Source organism: Lucilia cuprina, chromosome 2, assembly GCF_022045245.1.
Source record: "Lucilia cuprina isolate Lc7/37 chromosome 2, ASM2204524v1, whole genome shotgun sequence".
NCBI classification, from domain to species: domain Eukaryota; kingdom Metazoa; phylum Arthropoda; class Insecta; order Diptera; family Calliphoridae; genus Lucilia; species Lucilia cuprina.
Window position 1 is genome coordinate 43,755,406 of NC_060950.1, and position 22,500 is coordinate 43,777,905.

Here is a 22,500-nt window from a genome sequence, read left to right on the forward strand (position 1 = left end):
TCATATTAGAATTACCACAGTGTGTCCCTGTGAGTAAGAACAATGTCGACAGCTTATTGATGTATCGTACTTCGTCTACCGGTTACGTCTCTAGGTGCTGTTGCTGAATCAAAAGAGGCCATACAATGGTCAAGAGATTAGATAGCTCGAGTATTCCAGCAGAGTACTTGTTCATGGACCGGTCAGAAACAATATACAAAAATTGACACCTGCGATTTTCATTAAAAAAAGAAGGGGCGATAGTAGACTGTTCTCAAGTCTACCCAATGGATGAAAAAGACCACCGTGAGATAAGGCCATCAAGGTAGATGCTCACGTTAAAACTTTCGACATTCCTGTCTCACTCTGGTACAAACTGGTATTTTATACCGCCAGCCTCACACCATTTTAGCGGTAAGCCTGCATTCCATTGGGTTTAAGAACTGTAGTTCTTGGGGCGGAGTATGTTCCAGCATTTAATTATAACTGTTATATTTACATATTTATTTTGTTCATTAATTTACATAACACGCTGTTATTTGATTGTTGTTATATTGAACGAATTTAAATACTCGCATATTTTCATTTATTGAGTAAATTAGATATAATAAGCTTATTACCATTTGACGCATAATATGAGAGTTTGCTTTTGAGTAGTATGATCATTAATTGACATACAGTAGTTTTCCGATTTAACGAACCCATATGTTGTCAGGCCTGTTCGTAAAATTGAAAAGTTCGTTACATGCAGTACTAAGAAAAACGTGGGTTTTTGGTAGGAAAATATTTAAAAATAGGTACATAAACTATTTTTTAAATGTATTTTATAAAAATTAATTCTTTTTTATAAAAATAGCACAAAACACAAAATTCCGAATCTTATATACCCACCTTCAAACCATATTTGTGTCGAATTTAATCGCTGTATTTTTAATTCTGTCATGAGCTTTAAAGTTATTTCTCGAAGTTCATCGCTAAACTCGTATTTTTAAGCGAGTAATGAGCGTCGATGTAATTTTCTTAAGGGGGCCTGATATGGAGGGTAAGGTCAATTATGGACCGATTCCCATAAAATTTGTTAGAGATATCGGTTAGTACTCGGCGTACTCGTATTGTTAAGCGAGTATTGCGCGTTAAAGTCATTATCTGAAGGACGGACAGACATAGCTACATCGAACTAAAATTTAATAAGAACCCAGAAAGAGTTACAGTTTTGGGTATAAAAGCACCGCTTGCTACAACTTAGGTTATTTGTTATTTTTGATAAATGTCATTTTATCTTAATTTAAATAATAATATTTTTATTAGTTCGTTAAACAGAGTACAAAAAACAAGTTTTGTTCGTTATTTAAGGTAGTCAATAGGAAAAATTAGCTTGTTCGTTAAATGCGATGTTCGTAGAATTGAATGGTCGTTAAATCGGAAAACTACTGTATGTATATACGTACCTACTTATATATTTTTCTGGATTTTTATTTATTCATATTTTTTATATTTTTTGCCAATTAAATTATCCCGCTAATTACTTTATTATTCTGGATTTATATATATTTTGTCATATATTATAAAAATTAAATCAGTCATGTGCGTGATTTTAAGACCTATTTCTATAAGAATTTTTAGATTTTTTATTGTTTTTAAAGAAAAAAAGACATTTTAAGAAAAAAATAAATTAATTTTAATTAAATTAACAAATAATATTTCAAACCGTTTAAATAAATTAACAAATAATAGATCAGAACAATTGAAACCCCCATTATTCTCCAAATATACGTTTCAGGATAGAAAAAGTGTTAGTTTAGGTTGATAGGAGTAGTATACTATATTAAATCTGAAGAAATACACCTAGGCAACAATCGGACCTGTTGTGCGCTCCTTATCATGAGAAAAAAAGGAAATGAATGAATTATTTTTCAGCGTTTAGAAACTTAATTTTCTGAACGTAATTCCAACGAATCTCAGTGTTAGTCAGGAATGTCATTTCCGGAATAGCATCACTTCCAAGATACTTGGATCTAACTTCGACGAATGTCTGGCAGTGGCAAAGAAAGTGCTCCAGAGTTTCACCGTCATCCCCACATGCTCTATATACGTCTGAATCCGTCCAATTTTGCATAAATGTGCTCGTAATCCTGTGTGTCCACTCAGAATAGTACTATCACACTAACTTCAGACTTGCTCATTTTGAGGAGATTTTTCGTCTCATCAGGGCCACCCCATAAGATTTTCTTTCTACCCACTGTTTTTTTATTCAAAGAGGTCTTATAGGATTCTCTTACCCATATTTTTAATTCAGCTTTCGTTGCGTCGAATGGTTTTGCATTTGTCAGGTTAACTGCCTCGAGCTCCCTTCTCGTTACAGATATTACACTCGCTCTTTCGTTACCGACTACTCCCGAGTATAAACCTTACCTCTGGGAGAGTATTCAGTTAAAGCTTTCTTACAATCCAGTACGGTCTTAGATTTAGTTCTATCTCCTGATATCGACCTAATTGCCTTCTGGCTGTCGGTAAATATATTAAGCACTGTGGGCGCCATATTTATTCTAATCCAATTTACGCATTCCGTTATTGCTCGTACTTCTGCTTGGAAGCTTGTGTTATGATTTGTTAAACGGTGGTATATTTCTGCTTCTGGATCTTCAACACAAGTCCCACTTTATCCCCCAATTTAGAGCCATCCGTGTAACAACGGATTCCTACTGGTATTTACTCCAATGTTCCGCTTGACCAAGACATTCTATCTGGTATAAGCGTTTCAAAGTTGTCGACATATTCTGTGTCTGGTATACGATCAGGCACGTCCGATGATTGTGTATAACCTTCCAATGTGTCCAGTATACATTGATGTCGTGTCCTATAAGCGCTTTTGACCAGTTCACCTAGAGTAAAAGGCTATTAATCGTGGTAACCCACAGTAAAAGTGACAAAATGCGACCCTTTGGTCGCATTACGAGGCACCCGGTCAATATAAAACATTATTGAACACGTCTTCAATATCAATGCATACTAAGAGTGCATATAGTTTGCTATCAAAGGATCAAAGGACTTCGTTCAAGGAGGTTTCCATCGATCGTCGCTTTACGTAAACATGCTGCTTAAATTTTAGGCCTTTCTCGGGTATACTGCGTTAACCATACTATCGACTATTCGTTCCAAGGTTTTAAGTAGGAAAGACGTAAGACTTATCGGTCGATAAGACTTAATTGTCGCATAGCTAGGTTTCCCTGGCTTAGGTATAAATATTACCCTTGCATCCTGCCATTTGATGGGGGTATATGTAAACTTCAAGCATGCGGTAAATATCTGAGACAGATGTACGGAAACCAGTGCAAGCATAGGAAAATCATAAGGAATGTCTTGCTTCAGCACCGTTGAATCCGATGTGGATATTCCCGTTGAGAGGAGAAAACATAAGTTCTTGTGACATAAAATACATTTTCTCGGTCGAGACCCTATATCAACGTAGAAAAGTTGGAAATTTACGTGATTTAATCCAGAAACCTTGTTGCGAATCATCCAAGGTTCCTTGATTAAAGCTATATGTATCTTGCCTGTGTTAATTTTAACCATCAGAGCGTTGACAGCACACTCCGATGGAGGTTTAACCTCAGTCATTGTCATAAATTTCAATTTTTTTCTAACGAGTTAGTTGGATTTGACTCCTCCGGGTAACTTGAAGAGGCTATTGATGCAGTGGGTACCATTGATGGCACTGCGGGCATAGGAAGAACAGTCGTTTTAATCGACACTTTCCTTTCCATCTGGCGAGTGATTTCCTCCACACTTTTAGGATTTGACTCCTGAAAATTACCAGTACTTGCTAATGATGCTTTGGGTATCGTCTTAGGTGCTTTAGTGTCCTTATCGGGGCCGGTTTTGACACCCCTTTCACAACCATGTTTTTTCTCTGCGTGCTCTTACAGAGAATAATATCATTATCAATGAATCGTTTAAACCCAAAGATAAAGGTATTAAGATATATGAATTTCATAAATTAGTTTGTTATTAGATATTTATCAATTTCTGGGATTCGGAATTAGTTGATAATTCACCCAATTGCTAATTAAAGACCTTTTTAAAAAATCTTCCGAATGTTCATATTATGGTTTTAAATGTTATAAATTTATTACCTTTTAATCATAAACGAGTTTTTCATTTAAGAAAAAAGTTGAAAACCGAACAAAATTCGTATTCGACCGAACTTTCAAATTTACCGAAGTTCGAACGAAATTTTGAGTACGGTCGGACTCTAAAAATAATCTAAGTGTCAACCACAACTAGCTGAGAAACAGCTAACTTATAATGCATTAAAAATTCCTTGCGGGCTGGTTTTTATTTCCACTGCATCCATAAAGATTACTGTAGAACATGTCAACACCTGGATTAGCACTAGAGCAATTGTTTATCGATCGACCATTATTTAAAAAATTTCCAAGTGGTTTAAAAACGACTACAAAATATGGCCATGATTTTGCCATTTTTGAAATTAAGTGTTATAACGACAGAAACAAGTGGGCAACAATGTATGTATGTATGTATGTATGTATGTATGTATGTATGTATGTATGTATGTATGTATGTATGTATGTATGTATGTATGTATGTATGTATGTATGTATGTATGTATGTATGTATGTATGTATGTATGTCATTAATGAAAATTAATTATTCTGTTAATGAAATAAAAAATGTCTGAATTTAATAATTCTTTCTTTCTGTGAAATTTATAATACAACACGCTTACCATCATCAATCTGTAAATTATTTTGTGGAACAAATGATGCATCTCTACATTTCTTAAGTTGTTGATACATTTCCTCGGATTCTATTAACTTTGCCTGCAATTTCTCAATTTCCAGCAAGTACCCTGCAATCATATTTTTAATGGTCTGATCAGCATCTGTTAACGACGAAAATGCATTCATTTCTTTCTCCAATAGTAATTGTGCATTTTTTTCTGTGAGAGCTTTTATAGTTTCCTGCATTGATTTTAAACGTTGCTGGAGACGTTTGTTATCATGCAATAACATTTCATTTTCATAAAATGTATCCGATATAGAGGCATCTCCGTTATTATCAACTACACGTTTTCCCTGAAATTAAAAAAATTTACACTTTGTCACATGCATTCCATATTTGTTATTACCAGGGCAAGGATTTCTATGCAAATGCATGTTTTTAGTCAGTAACTAAAAATAACTTTTAACTATTTTAATTTTCGAATCAATGATGTTCTACAAAATGACATCGATTTTGTTGTTGCATAAATGTAAATGCATGAATTACATATTTTGCTTTAAATTGCATATATTTTGCATATTTCCAACGAAGAAGATACTGTTGCGGCTGCTTGGGAGTCTGGTAACTCAAACATCTGGCTTCTAAGCAGCTATATGGCACACGACCATGGCGACCAGCCACCAAATCGCCTGGTGAGGGTCAATCGGCTTCCTCTCCGATTTTGGAAATGGCAGCTGTACCTTCTTTTGGCGAGTTAGTGGTAACTTCCTCGCTTTTAGGATTTGACTTCTCAACGTTATCAGTAGTTGCTACTGATGCTGTGTTCTTAGGTTTTTTAGTGTTCTTTTCGAGGCTTGTTGTAACAGCCCTTCCAATCGGCACCTTCCCAATTTTGAATATGACAGCTTTAGAGGCGAAGTAAGCCCTAACTTTATTCTTGGCAAGACTAGCCATAGATTTCTGGTCGATACCTATTACAAATAAAGTTCCCTCAGGTTCTTCTTTCCTGTAAAAGACTTCCCATTTTTCCACGGCCAGCTCAGCATTTTGACCACCAAGATTTCCAGTATACGTTCACTTGTCAGTTTACTGCCCCATCCTTTTATGTATACAGTGGACTTTAAGAGCACCGGAAGCTCGCTCTTCTTTACCAGTCCCAGCTTAGCGCCGTCCCAGGGAGGAGGGATACTTTCCACCAAGTTCTTTAGGGTGCTAACAAATTGGTGAGATGCCAATCTCATCAACATCGCGCCCATGCTGAACTCGCAGCTCACGCTCTCTATTGGTTGTCTGCCCTTTGAAGCGATTGCGTGGTCCACTATCTTATTGTTCACCAGATCTTCTACCTTACTCTGTTGGTCTATTGGAATTTTGCCTGTCGGGTTACCGGCATCGTAAACTGCATAGCAGAGATCGTCCCGGTGTCTTCTTCTGGCAACTTTGGCGTAAGATGGCGGCTCTTTTCCTTTTCCACTGTCTAGCCTCTCTTTTCGGGCCTTCTTTTGAGATACTCGTGCCTTCGAGATTGATTTCGCCGACGTGGTCGCCTTCGGAATATCTATCTTGGCGTTGTCACCCTTACTCGCAGGATTCTGACTTGAGGTTCCTTTGAGTGAAGTATGGCTTGGCTTCGACTGTATATAAGAAGACGAGGAGCTCTTTTTCTTCTTCGGTTTATTCTCATTTGTCAACTCCTCGGGAGACCTGATCCTGTTCTTTTAAGTTCACGTTTTTATCTATTATAAAACCTAAGTATTTTCTTTTATCCACTTTTTCAATTATTTTATCGTTTATTGTATTATTGTATTATTATTCCATTATTTTTTTCCCTTATCTTTTCTCTTTACAGACGTTACAAAGGGACCAAATAGGACCCAAGTATAGACTTACTCGTGTTAGTAAGCAGTCTGAAAAACCTAACCTAACCTAACATTTTTAAATCCTATTTTACATATTTTTTTATTTTTCTAACAATTTTTTCTAAATTTACATTTTTAGATTTTGTTAACATAAATATCAAAAAAAATTAGATTTAACAACAAAATACTAGGTTCTATGAAATGCATAATTCATTTAAAAACATTACCACACGATAAAATTTGGAAGAAATATAATTTATACAAAACAAGTATGAATTTATAGTCGGACATTGCCGACCATATGATACCCTACACCAGTCAGTATGTTAAAATTTTGATTTTTTTTAAATATTTTTTGTTTTATTGTGGAATATTTTTACTTATTGTTGACCAAAAAAGAGATTTTCTACAAGAGGGCTCATAGGGGAGAAAGGTTAAATATGAGCCTATCCTTATAGATTTTGGTAGATGAATTTATGTCTACTCCAAAGTCATTTATGTAGATTTTAATCGTTTTATAAGTAATTATAAGTTAATTTTGACCCTCAAGTCATTTTCTGAAGGGGAGTCTGTATGGGGGCTAGGGTCAAATGTGGCCCGATCACAATAAAAATTAGTATTGTCATTTATTGTTCTATAAAACAAATTTTTGCTGATTTTTGTTGACATTATAAAACATTTAACGTAATTATGAGCCTAAAGGCCCGATTCGGGGGGTACGGTTGTATGGCTGCTAGGAGAAATAATGGACCGATTCAACCAGTTTCAATAGCGATCGCTCTTGGACCAAAAAAAGAGTATGTACCAAATTTCATCAAATTGTCTTGAAAATTGCGACCTCTAGCGTTGGGTCTAGGACCAATACTTCTCAGTCTATATATTTGTCATTCTCGAGGATTTTGGTATTATAGTACATAAAACAGTCCTTAAAAGCCTGTACATTTGTTGTCAAAAACTTAAGATCTGAATATCTATTAATATGTACCTTCACAAAGAAATATTTTTTGGTGCATATTTTTCACATTTTCAGTTCATATTTTCCCATTTTATAGGGCATATTATAAGCTCATATTTTTAATTTTTTAGTGCATGAAATTCCTTGCCCTGGTTATTACTATGATTAGTACATTGACATAAATCGATTTACATTTTTATTAGTTTTTATTTCCATAGAATGTCATTCCGATCGAATGTGAAATCATTTCCGTATTTTTGCTACTTCAGAAAAAAAAACGAAAAATACTTTCGGAATGAAACCTTTACTTAAATTAAGTGTTTTTATATATAAGATATCAAAATCAAGTATAAATAAAACAAGTATGAATGTATAGTCGGACATAGCCGACAGTATGATACCCTACACCATTCAGTATGTTAAAAATGGGGATTATTTAAAAAAATAAAGCATTTGATTTGGTTTTTAACTTTATTCCTTAATATTAGTAGGGGAAAATATGGGCCTATTCTATAAATATTTGTAGAGGAATTCACGTCTACTTCAAAGTTATTCATGTATAATTTAAAAGTGTTATTAGTGTTTATAGGTAAATTTTGACATTCAAGTCATTTTCTGAAGGGAGCACAGTGTCAGATTTTGCAATTTTAGGGGGACTAAACTCTGAATTATGAAATTATTAAGTATAAACCTATAAAAACGTCAATAGGCTATATCATTTTTTATCTTGGACAAGAAAGGCACAAAGAGAGGGAAAACGACAAAAATGAGTACTTTCTTATATAATGTTAACCTTTCGGGGAGTAAAAACGGGCATTCTACACTCATTTGCAAAACATATATTTATAGAGTCAAAATTTTAAATATGAGTGAAAAATTACTTAAAATAATATTAATTAAATATTATTCTTTAGAAAGATTTAATACTTACACAAGGGTAAAAACCGGAAAATATTTATATTTTAGTACTTTTTGCACCTTTAGTTCCATCAAATATTTTACATTTTTCCCATCCTACATTAAGTTTTTGGGCTGATAATATTTTCGGATATATTTCCTTATCAATTTTTATTTTTGCATTAAATATATTTTCATTATTTCTTTTGGTTTCATATATTTTTATTGCATCCATTTTACTGTTTTCTAAGATTATATTCTGTTTTCTTAATTTTTCAACTAACTCCTTATTTTCATACTTAGAACTCATGTCTGTTATAACAATTGACAATTCAGCATCATTCGCTACTTTTATTTTATAATTTTCACTCATTTTTCATTCATTAATATTTTCACTTTGTATTACTATTTTTCCTATTTTCAATATTAATAATTTTAAAATCAACAGGATCTACCTTTTTATTTCGATCATCTTTCGTTTTTTCAACTTTTTGTTTTTCTTTTGGTTTAATTATTAACGGAACCTGATTTTTTACTTCTGGCAACACTATATTCTTCTTCAATGTATCAGAAAACGATAGCTTATTTTGTTTGACGTTTGTCTCTTTTATCACTTTTTTTTCGTTGCACATTTTTACATTAAATTTTGTTGCATATTGTTACACAGTTCTTGGTTTTTGTTTTCCTTGTCTTTAATAGTGCCGTAAAGTTTTTTAATTTCTTGAACGTTTTTTCACAGTTTTTTTTTTCGTGTATTATCAATTATTTTAAACCTTTCTTCCTACCTTTTTATCGATTGTTTGCAATAGTTGTTTAATTTCATTTTCATTTTGTCTTAATGATGTTTCGAACTCCCTTTTTGTATTCCTTTAGATTTTGTTTGTTTGTTCTTACACCATCTTGAATTTCTCCCAAGACAAGATCAACATTTCTAATATACTGCATACAGTCCTCACACATAAATCTTATAAAATTGTTTGCTTCTAAAACCCCGAGTGAATATTGATCCTGAACACTTTTTTGTACAATGGTATATTTTTCCACAAACTCCATTACACCTGATGCCCGTTTCTCCTCTAATCACTGACTTGCATGAACTGCAATCAGTCATTTTTGGATATTTTTTTATAGTTTCGTTATTGTCCAATGAATTATTTATTTTATAATATTTTTTTATACACAATTTGGTTTAGGTTTATTAAACGTTTCAATAGTCTTTTTTCTATTTTTTTAAACAGTTTAATATTTATTAACGTTATTTTAATCAGAGCTTTTGTTTTTTGCTTCTTATCGCTTTTCTTCTCTTCAATTCAGTTGGCTTCATTAAAAATAATCTAAGAGTCAACCACACTAGCTCCATTAAAAGTTAGTTGAGTTGCTTGCGGGGCTGGTATTTATTTCCACTGCATCCATAAAGATAACTGTAGAACATGTCAAAACCTGTATCAGCACTAGAGCCGTTGTTTATCGATCGTCCATTATTTCAAAAATTTCCAAGTGGTTTGTCCAAAAATACAAAATAAAAACGACTATCAAATATGGCCATGATTTTGCCATTTTTGAAATGAAGTTTTACAACGACAGAAACAAGATAACTGCTTTAATAACAGATGAGCTTCACAGAAAACCATACACCGGACCCATTCTCGCAGACCTCAATCCAATAATATAGTTGAAGTGGAACTAGGAAACGACATCTACCCATCATTACGTCAACCGATGTAGGTCAAGTTGTGGGAAGCCAAATGTTCCTATTCGGGGGAAACGGTTGTTGTATGGGAGCATGGACCGATTTTATCCATTTTCATCCAATTATTTTGAAAATTGCGACCTGTACCTCTCGCACAAGGTTTACAGCCAGACGGACGGATATGGCTTAATCGACTCAGAAAACGATTCCGACTTTAAGGTGGGTATAGGACGAATATTTTTGGAAGTTACAAACACAAGCAAACCCAATATACCCTCCACAATAAAGTGGTCTAGTGTATAATCAATATATATTTTGTGAACTTATTACAACAAAAACAACAGGAGTATAAAGAAACTTTTATGTTGAATTTTACCTTAATTCCAAAGTATTTAAGCAATTTATTGATAAAAACAAAATTTTCTATATGAGGCTTTATATAGGAGTATATGTCAAACATCGGCCGATCCTCCGTAAATTTTAGAAAATTATATATTTTTAAATAACAGTTAATTTTGTTCAGTTTCATTGTGATACAAATGGAAAAAGTCAAATTTACTCGTTTAAGACATTTTTTGAAGGAGGGTATGTATGTATATATGTATGTATGTATGTATGTATGTATGTATGTATGTATGTATGTATGTATGTATGTATGTATGTATGTATGTATGTATGTATGTATGTATGTATGTATGTATGTATGTATGTATGTATGTATGTATATAAATGTATATATGTATGTATGTATGTATGTATGTATGTATGTATGTATGTATGTATGTATATGTGAAGACATTTCGTTTTACATATTCGTTAAAATCTACTCAAAATGTAATAGTTTTTAGTGATGCAACTATGTTTTTTCCTAAACAATACTACAAAAGACGGCGCTCTTTATAACTGACCGTTCAACTGGTAATCAATTTCTTGTCGATACCGGAGCTGATGTTTCTTTGGTAAGTTCTAATTTATATAAAAAGGTTAAACTTAACAAGTCATCACACATGTTATCTGCTGCTAATAATTCTACAAGTTCAACATATGGAACTGCTTAACTTTCACTTGATTTTGGTATCCGGAAACAAACAGATGGGAATTTTATTGTAGCTAATACTAATCATAATATTATTGGGGCAGATTTTTTAGAACACTATAATTTAATAAATGTTAAATACATAAAAATTATTGATTTGCAAACTAAACTTTATTCTCATTATTCTCACAAATATCCAAATTTCCTTCAATAAAAACTTATGATACTTCTTCCCAGTATTCAAAGTTATTATCAGAATTTGTAGATATCACACAAATATATAAAATTTCATCACTATTGCCATCCACTTCAGTTGAACATGTTATTGAAACAAATGGTCCACCTGTTACAGCTAGACCTCGACGATGCTTCAAATTCACATATACCCTCATTAAATGGCAGGATGGAAGGTTAATATTTATACTTAAGCCAGGGAAACTAGCTATGCGTCACCTATGACTTATCGACCGAAAAGTCTTACGTCCTTCCTACTGAAAACCTTGGAAGTATGGTTAAAGGCAGTTTACCCGACAAAGACCTAAAATTTAAGCAGCATGCTTATGTAAAGTGACGATCGGCGGAAACCGCCTTAAAGGAAGTTGTCCACTACATAGGCGCATCCTTTGATAGCAAACTATATACACTTTCAGTATGCATTGACATCGAAGGCGCGTTCAATAACGTGCACACTGATACTCTTATCCAATCCCTAGACCAGTTTAATGTTGACCGGGCGCTCCGTAATGCTAATGAATTGATGGATAAGCTATGACATGTACGATATAACTATCAGAAAAAGGTATTTCGCGGTATACCAAATGGTGGCATTTTGTCACTTTTACTCTGGGTTACCACGATTAATAGCCTCCTAAGGACCCTAACCGAGAAAGGACTTAGACCTACTTGTGTAGAAGAGCTGAGGAGGCTCTGAATAAGGCCTTAAGCTGGGCTCAACCGAGAGGTCTCAATGTTAACCCGGCAAAAAACGGAAATTTGTCTTTTAGCAAGAATTTCTACGTATACCGCACCTTGCTTCCTGGGCAAGAATATACCAGTAACAGACAAAGTTAAGTACTTAGGTAGAATACTCGACCAGAACAAGGCACATCGGTGTTGGGCGATATGGAGGAGAACTATAGGCATGAAATGGGGTATTAGTCCAAATATGACAAATTGGCTTTATAAGAGTGTAATTAGACCAATTCTAGCTTATGCTTTAATAATCTGGTTGACTGCTTTAGACAAAAAGTGCAATATTAAACTACTACAGGGAGTTCAGCGTGCATGCTCCTTGAGTATAAGTGGTGCCATGTGTGATACTTCAACCAAGGCTCTGGAAACGCTGCTAGATATTCCACCCATTGAAACATATTAAAGATATGAGGAGGCGCTTACAGCCGAACGGCTCTTTACTTTAGCGAACTGGCCAAAAGCAGTTTTAGGACACGTCATCAATGTATACTGGACACATTGGAAGGTTATTCACAATCATCGGACGTGCCTGATCGTATACCAGATACAGAATATGTCGGAAACTTTGAAACGCTAATCCCAGATAGAATGTCTTGGTCAAGCGGAACATTAGAGCAAATACCAGTAGGAATCCGTTGTTACACGGATGGCTCTAAATTAGGGAATAAAGTATGGCTGGAGGTCTATAGTGAAGATACAAAAGCTGAAATATACCAAACCAAATTATAACACAAGCTTCCAGGCAGAAATACGAGCAATAATGGAATGCGAAATTGGATTAGAATAAATATGGTGCCCACAGCGCTTAATATATTTACCGACAGCCAGATGGCAATTAGGGCGATATGAGGAGTTAGAACTAAATCTAAGACCGTATTGGATTGTAAGAAAGCTTTAACTGAATTCTCTCCCATCGGTAAGGTTCGCATCATATGGGTACCAGCCCACTCGGATGTAGTCGGTAACGTAATCTGAGTGGACACACAGAATTACGAGCACGTTTGTGCAAAATTGGACGTGCAGATTCAGACGTATGTAGAGCATGTGGACAAGACAGTGAAACTCTGGAGCACTTTCTGTGCCACTGCCAGGCATTCGTCGAAATTAGATCCAAGTGTCTTGGAAGTAAAGTTATTCTGGAAATAACACTCCTGACTAACACTGATTGGAAGATTCTTAGGAATTACGTTCAGAAAACTGAATTTATAAACGCTGAAAAATATTCATTAATTTCCCTTTTTTATGATAAGGAGTGCGCAACAGGCGCGATTGGGGCAAATGTGTATTTCTTCGGATTTGATGTAGAATACATCCTCCTATCAACCTAACCTAATCCATACAAAATTTTTGTATATACCCTGCAGGACATGGAACTAGTACCAAAATAGAATACCAAAATCACCAGTACTAGTTCCCATCTGTAAACTTTTCTATACCATCATAATGCTCAAATTAATATTGAGTGTGTTCGAAGTACCATTAGTTCTAGGCTGATACTAGTACACTTGGACCCAATTGGGTTCTATAGAACCGGTTAGTTCTAATATTCATAAAAAGTCGCCATAATTTGTGGTTTTGCTCTTTTCTAATCCTCCTGAAAATTGCATCACAACTATTTTTTTTATACGGTTTTTTTTCTAAAGATAAAAAATGCTATAAAAATTTTGTAAATACATTTACCTAACAATTCAATATGAAAGTTTGAAGAAATTCTGGTTCTATCTGATTTTATTGTGTCCAAAAATTCCATTCAGTTACATATCTCCATTTCGTTATAAAAAAAATGTATATTGCAGTTTTTATATTTAACAGACGTACTTACAAAGGGATTTGCTTGTAACTGGACCTAAATTTTCATGCACTATTTATTCTCTTATTTGAAGGGATATATTTGAAAATGTGGTTTTTATCCAAAAAGTTTCAAAATTAAATTTTATTAATTAAAAAAATTAATTTATTCTATATTATAATTTTCCGACCCTATAAGATATATATATTCTGGATCCTTATGCGGAGTCGATTAAGCCATGACCGTCTGTCTGTCCAGACAACCTCTGAAAATTTCATCAAAAAATGTCATATATTTTTCATGCTTTGTTAAAAAAGCAACAACAGCTGTGTATTTTAATACCTATCATCAGAAGAATGCAACTTTTTGCCTCAAATTAGTTTTATTGTACGTTTTCCTGATTGCTGATATATATGTGGAACAAACCGTGCAATATACTATCAAATTTTTAAAAATTACAATCTATTTTTTATTGCTTTGATTGAGTTTTTTCATTTCCGATTTTTTCACCCTCTCCATCTAGTTATTTTTTAATGATGCTATGTTTTTAATTTAAGTATATGTTTAATAATCTTTCAATTCCTCTGTGATCACATATGCCCCTATGTGAAGAGTTTGACATTACCAATGTCGATTCTGTTCAACAGTTATCCTTTATGTATTTCTATTTTATAAATGGTATTAAAAATTGTTGATACAAAATATAAAAATATGTAAATAATAAAATAAGTATGACAAAAATTCGCTCCCTAAACGAGATAGATTCGTGCATAAAAACTAGAATATTAATGTTTTTTGTACAAATTTGTTTATTTAAAAAAGCTACATAATCTCTAAAGCTAAGAAATTGACGTTAGTTAATAAAAAAGACATTTCGTTTGAAAGGAAGATGTATATACATCATATTTGAAGAAAAACACCTGTGCCACTTTTGGGCCTGTTGTGCGCTGGGAATCGAACTCACCACCTCCGAGGACACATAAATTCACTTATAATATTTAATAGTCAATATTGAAGCAATAATTTTTTATAATAGTTTTACTTTTAATTTTTATTTATTTTAAAATAAATGTCTACAGCAAGGTGCTTTAGCCCGTACAACTGCATCCACGCAAATTTACGATCAGTCATCACGATCCCACGCAATATTTACAATTTTAATAAGAAGGCAACGTTTAATTACATCGGGAAGTGAATACGTAAAAGATGACCTGGAAACATTAACATCAAAATTTCATTTTTAAGGCAGCTAAGGACGAATTTTCTTTTTTAACGAAACTGGGTATTTGTAGAACTTCAAAGAGTCCATACGCCTCAGCTCTTCACATGGTACGTAAAGCTAACTGTACATGGCACCCATGTGGAGACTATTGGTCTATAAACGTGCAAACTATACCAGATAAACACCCGCTTCCACAAATTCAAAACCTTTTAAGTATTATGCATGGCAAACAAATTTTCAGCAAAATTGATCTTAACCGGGCTTATAATAAAATTCTAATAAGAAAATGCGACATTCCAAAGACGGCAATAATCACACCCTTTAGATTATTTAAATTTACTCATATGACATTTGGTCTACCAAACATTTTAAAGAAATATGCATGAGGTTTTAAAAGATTTAGATTTTATTTTTTGTTACTTAGATGATATTTGAATTTCATCATCAACACCTGAAGAACACGTTCAACACTTTGAAAACATCATTAAAAAAAAATATATATATATATATTTTTAGGTCACGTTGTTGATAAAAATGGCATTAGTCCCAATCCAAAAAAGTCAAAGCTATAAAATCTTTACCAACTTATGCTTTTGAACTGAAACGTTTTTTAAATATGATCAATTTTTATCGTAGATTTATCCGAAATCCAATAAAAGACCAAGCTCCTTTAAATGGAAATAAGAAAAAGATAAAACCTTAATTCAGTGGACTTCCAATACTATCCAACATTTTGAAGCATGCAAAGAAGCACTGATTAAATCCATTTTATTGTCTCATCCAAAATTAAATGCTGATCTTGTTTTATGTACAGTACAGGCACAGTACTGGCAGTTCTTCATCAAATTAATAATCATATACCTCAGCCTCTTGGATTTTTTTCAAAAAAAAAAAAAAAAAAATAAACTAACGGATGCTCCGTCAAAATATAGTGCCTATGAGAGAGAATTGTTAGCAATATATCTAGCAATCAAACATTTTAGATATGCACTGGAGGGAGCATCTCCACCACATCAAATCCGGCAGTTGGATTTTATCGGTCAATTCACTACACGAATATTACACGTTCCTGGGGAAAGTAATGCGCAAATGATTTAAACGTCAATAGTGGAGTTAGAAGTGTTTATAAAGCAACATAAATTGGCTTTGTATCAGCATAAATCCATATATAGCTTTTTTCATAAAAGTAAGAAGTGTTTATGAAGCAACATAAATTCATATAGCATTCTTCATAAAAGTAGTTTGTCGTCAATAAATAGCATAAACATATAAGCTAACAAATAAAATCGTTCAATTAATCGATAAATTTTTGAAGATTAATCGCTCGAACAAATTAAAGCGAATAATTTCCATCAATTAACCGTTTAAGAAAAACTTAATATTTAACGGTATATATTTTTTACGAAATACAATATTTGTCCCTACACAACTATAGTGAGGAGGTGTATGTTTGTATGTTTTTTTGTGTGTCCATCAGGGATGGAAAAATTGGTACGAAGGTACATTTTTTTATAATATTAGAAGTTCAAAAGTACCATGATACTCCAGAGTCTTATTTGATACGTTTTTGTCAATATCCGATTATAGTTTAACCGGTAGTAAATCTGTCTGTTAAAATTATTTTTTTGTATGAGAACTTTCAAAACATGGTTTCGAAAGAAATAACAAAAGATTAAGAATATGGGAGTAAAAGTTTCTTTAAAATTTCAAATACTTTTCCAAACATTTATTTAACTTATTTTCGAGAATGCATTAACTGGAAGTTCTAGAAAATAGCTAATAAAGTTATAGAGTATTGGAATGCTCTTCAATATTATTAGACAAAATGATTAAAAAGTCGAAACACTCAGACCAAGTACTGGTGTTTTCGAGACGTTATAACAGCGCAAAGACAACTTTATTTGTACAATTTTGTATCCGTATCTTCCATACAAACTCTCCTTCAGAAAATGACTTGAAGGTCAAACGCACTTATAAACACTAAAACACGATTAAATTTTACATAAATAACTTTTATGTAGACCTTAATTCCTCTACCAAAGGAAAAACAAATTAAATGCTTTATTATTTAAACAAGTAAGAAATCATAGTCGGGCAAGGCCGACCATATAATACCCTACACTTGTTCCAAAAATAAAAATGTCATTTAATTTTCGTAATAAAACATTTAAGTTGAATTGTACCTTGCCTCAGATATACATACTTAAGCTACTTATTGTTTAATAGAATTGTGGACATTTATGTAAAATTTTGAGGGGGGCTTTTTATAAGGGGTAAAATGAGGACCTATAATTATAAATTTCATTAGGGTCATCAAAGCTAGTATAGAACATGGGTTTGCAGATTTTTGTCGAGATACGAGTATATTAAACATAGTTATGAAATTCAAAGCCCTATTCGGGTTTACTTTGTAAACTCTAACAGTGGCAACGTGAATAAAAGTAATTACTTCGTAAACCTTTCTAATAACAGTGACACCGTATTTATTAACCAATAAGAGTAGAGATTCTATACTCTTACTTAATAAAGTTCTTCAAGTTATGATTGACTAATCAGAATAAAGTTTTTAAAATTAATTTAAAGTTGTAATAAAATTTTTAAAAAAAAGGACACAAAAGGCTGCGAATAATAAAAAAATAAAAAGCAAAGTTTAAATAATTTAAATAAAATCAAAGTGTGATTTTAACTAAGTTTAACAGCTCAATTGTGGGGTAAAGTTTAAAAATAAAAAGTCGACCGGTATATTTAAACAACAGAATTAAAAAATGCTGGTGTGGAAATTTCGACAAATGCTTCGTCTGCCCGCAGTTACTGCAAATGCTTGTAAATATGGCGAGGAAGCCTCTGCTGCGCTGTGTCTCGAATATCCTGCAGCTAGAAATAATCTGCCGCATCGTGAGCCCGATCAATTGTCATCTCTATTTGCCGCTATAGCACGAATAATTTTTCATAATATTGAGCAGGCCATTGTAAAATTTAACGATTTTATACGTGTAATGAATATGGTGGCAGCTGAACAAGTGTTTAAATACACGTCATTGGGCAATTTGTCGACAGGTACTGCAAGACTTCTTCTGAATAAAACAGATATCATAAGGCCAATTATAAATTTAACAAGAAAAATAAAATCTGTCGTAATGTTCCCGAGATGGAAAACATTGCCTCTCGCAGTAGCCTTATATAGTATAGTAGAGTATTTTGCCTTATATAAGCAACGTCGTGCAAACCGACTTTCCATAAACCGTGATGCCACTCAATCATAGTCCAAAATGTTATCAACAAAACTAGTTGAATCTACTTCTGCTGCTTCAGAAGTAACTTAAACCAGTAGCCGTTGTTAGCAAATAGGACATGACCATCGTAGTTGAACCAACCTTAAGAAGTAAGATGGAAGTTGGTGCTGTAAATGCTGATGAAACCGATGCTACTGATGATGCTTATGGAAATTTTATAAATGCTGTTAATAAAGTTAGTATTGCTAGTAGGGCCAAGTACAGACAGTTTATAAATCATATTTCTCTTTTTGATACCAGTAGTCCTACTAATTTTTGTGAGGAAGTCTTTTATTTCATTTAATATTAACAACGTTAACAATTTATTTACCGCGGTCTTGGCGAAACTGAACTGATGACATATGAAACAAGAAAGACAAATATCAAATTTAATAACCAATGTGAAATAATAAAAAATAATAACCAATCACGCCGTTTATTTTGTGGCTTGATTTTCTTAGAAAATTTTATATTCATTTGTATAAAAAAAAATATTTAAAAACGAATTTCGGGATAAAAGCAATGAATTTCTTGAAGAAACCCAGTTGTTTTATTTTGCACATGATCTAAATAGGGAAATCAAAAGAAAGAATCAATCAGCTGTTATTAGTAATATAAATAAATTAACAATATGTAAAGTGAATAAATTTGAAAGTGATACGGGTTGTTTCCACAAAGATTGCGAATTAAAAAACAAGTAAGAGTTCTAATTCGGCTATGCCCAATCTTATATACCCTTCACCATGGTGTGTTAAAAAAACAGTCAGTACCAATAATTCCTCTTTTACATAACTTTCTTCGGGCTCAACACGCTCAAATTCATGTTTCTAGATTCAGTATTATAGAAAAACGAAGAAGTTCCCAAAAGTTCCTTTTAATGGGTTCTCACCTAATTCATACTCTACATACCCAATTTCATATATAGGATCAATATTAAAGAAAATTCAAAAAGTTACTTTTAAAAAACAAAAAAGTACCAATTCAAAAAGTACCTTTTGCAGAACGAATAAGTACCTAATCCGGGTTCAAAAAGTACTCTTTGAAAAACGTAAAAGAACATAATTCAGAATCTACATACTTAATTTCATATTTCTAAGTTCAATATTAGACAAAAATTCAAAATGTACCTTTTAAAAAACCAAAAAAGTACCAAAAAGTTCACTTTTTCCAGTTATCACCTTATTCCGACTCTACATACTAAATTTCATGTTTCTAGGTTTAATTATATAGAAAATTCAAAAAGTACCTTTTGTAAAACGAAAAAGTTCCAAAAAATTCCTTTTGATGCGCTCTACATACTTAATTTAATGTTTCTTAGTTCGTTATTATAGAAAACTCAAAAAGTACAATTTAAAAAAAAAAAAAACATAAAAGTGCCAAAAAGATCCCTTTTATGGCTTCTTACTTAAGCCACATGTTTCATGTTTCTAGCCAATAACATCACAATATTGCTGCTCTCGCTCTGCTACTCTTACTCTGATGCTCTCGCTCTGCCTTGTTTTTATAAACAAGAGTACAATAACAAAATTTACCGTATGATTATGTATTTTGTTTTTTGCAATTTCTGTCTGAGCATGAAAAAATCTCAATTTTTTATGAAATTTTCAGAGGTTGTCTCGGATTTTTGCTCCGTTATTTATTGACCGATTTTGCTGAGCGAACTTCTCGAATGTATGTCTAACAGAATTATTGAAGATTCGGAACTCGCCGACATCTGGGGTCCTCTAAAAACTGATTTAAACAAACACACAGACAGACAAACGGACATAGCCTAATCAACTCTGCTACATAAGGATCCAGAATATATATCAAGGGACTATATTCAATAGTCTCTATCTGTCATTTTCATGAAAATACGATTTTGAAATTTATGTCCCGCACCAGTGACATAAATTTCAAAAGAAAAAAATTTTTGGCAATTTTTTCAGATGGCACAAATAGTTGAAAACCCTCATTTTTGCTTATTCTACATATATACAGTTAATCTCAAAAATAAGTATACAGAAATACTGACAATTGGTTTTATTTAAAAAAGGATATTATTTTTTCAAAAATCAAAAAGTAACACAATTATATTAAAAACAATTATGATAATTATTATTCACTACTTTTTTCCGGGGTTTTTTGGTTACTTGAGTTCTCATTTAAGGTGTAGTTAAATAGGTGCAAAATTTAAGTCGCAAAAGTAAGTGTTTAAAATGGCTTAATGATATTAACAAAGTTCATGAAAATTTAACCTGTTTGAATATAATTATTTTATAATAAAATATTCTGTGCACTATAATATGGAAAAAATTCACTTTATGTTTCGAAAAATTTAAATTTTTGGTAATTGATCTGAATATTATTTATAGGAGAAGTTTTTCCTGTTTAAGAACATCTGACTATTTAAACCCCCGGAGTTTTGGATCGGGTATTCAATTATATCCCTTGTGTGTTCATTATGAAGCATTGGAAGACGATATTTTAACTTTTAAATTAATTATTACAAATAATATTTGTACTAGTATCCATTAATTAAAACAAGTTTTTTGGTTCCAATCATTCATTACACACTCCTAAATACTACCAATAATCGTCAAATGGTGACCATGTCAATAACTTACAATACATATCGGTTCTGAAATTGATTATTGTCCAAAATAGTAAGATTTTTATATTAAATCAGGCTCAATTGTTTGTATGAATACGAATTGAACAATTTTGAACACGGATATATCTTAATTTGTTGCTAGAACAAATAAAATGTCCGATCCATAAAACATGGTTATTGTACCGATTATATCAAAATATGATTAGTAGCATTATTGTATGCTTTGGAAATCGGAGTATTTGGAAAACCTGTTTAAATTAAAGAAAATATATAGAATTAAAAATTTTAAAGTTAATGTTGTAAGTCTTAAGATATCGCAGTTAAATTTCGGGTTTTTAAGAACGTACTGTGTTTAAAATGGTCAAATCCATGCATATAACATTAATTTCGATATAACAACTCTTTTCAAAAGTTAAAAATAAAATCGTCCCAAATTTCAAGATTTCGGAACTAAGAGTAGATTTTTTCCAAGTTATTGTGTAAAAAATATATTATTAAAAGGTAATTATATTAATACAAGTAAAATTTTTATAAATTTTGTTAATATCATTAAACCAAATATATACTGATATGATCTTTATACTTACTTTTGTGACGTAAAAATTGCACCTTTTTAACTTTAGCTTAAATGAGAACTCAAAGAATTAAAATTTGAAGAAAAAAAGTAGTGAATAACAATTATCATAATTGTGTTTAATAAATAAATGTGTTACTTTCTTGTTTTTTTGAAAAAATAATATGTTTTTTTTTTTTTAAAATAAAACCAATTGTCAGTATTTCTGTATACTTATTTTTGTAATTAACTGTATATGTTTTGTGTTTTTTTTATGATACAAATGTATTGCATAGGTCATATGCAATACAATTTTTCGTTTCTATTATCTTTTTCCAATGCCAAATTTTTTTGAATACCAATAAAATACGTTGGAGCTACACAATGTACAAAATATATATCATACAAAAGGAGAAACGAAATACCTTTTATTTGAGATACTAGTCATCAAATTCAAACGTGTACTTTTTGAGAAAATTTTGTTTTCAAAACAAAATAAAATCGTTTTTATTATTTTTCACCACTGTATATAGCTCAGAACTAGTTCACGTTATATTTTAAGGGAAAAAATTTAAATTCGAGTGAATATAGATTATTTTATGTAACAAAGTAGTTTTATTAGCTTATTTTCCAAAATAAGTTGAATGAAGTGCTCTAAAACACTTATTGGCCTGGGAAATTTTTTATAACTTTTGCATTTTTCACCACTTTTTATGTTTTTTATCTTTTTGAAGTAGTAAACTTATGTACATGCAAGAGGTAAAAATTAGTTTTAATTTTCTGCAATAAACACTACTTTCGGAGTACCGTTATTCAGTTTTGGATAAAATTTCTTTACTTTTAAATATATTGTTTACTACTTGGACAATTGCCCTCATAATGAATTCAATTAAAGGCAAAAAATAATCAAAATTGTCCCCCTAAATTTGCAAAATCTGAC

General features: G+C 32.1%; 1 protein-coding gene across 5 annotated transcripts in view; it reads right to left on the reverse strand.

The window, feature by feature from the left end:
• The window catches only part of LOC111683915 (kinesin-like protein KIF21B), a 368,894-nt gene that overhangs the window by 122,547 nt on the left and 223,847 nt on the right, over window positions 1–22,500 (reverse strand). For all 5 annotated transcript variants that reach the window (XM_046956603.1, XM_046956602.1, XM_046956601.1 and 2 more), the window contains one exon: window positions 4,727–5,075. In XM_046956603.1, coding sequence (XP_046812559.1) covers window positions 4,727–5,075 — 349 coding nt within the window. The remainder of the gene's footprint in view (window positions 1–4,726; window positions 5,076–22,500) is intronic.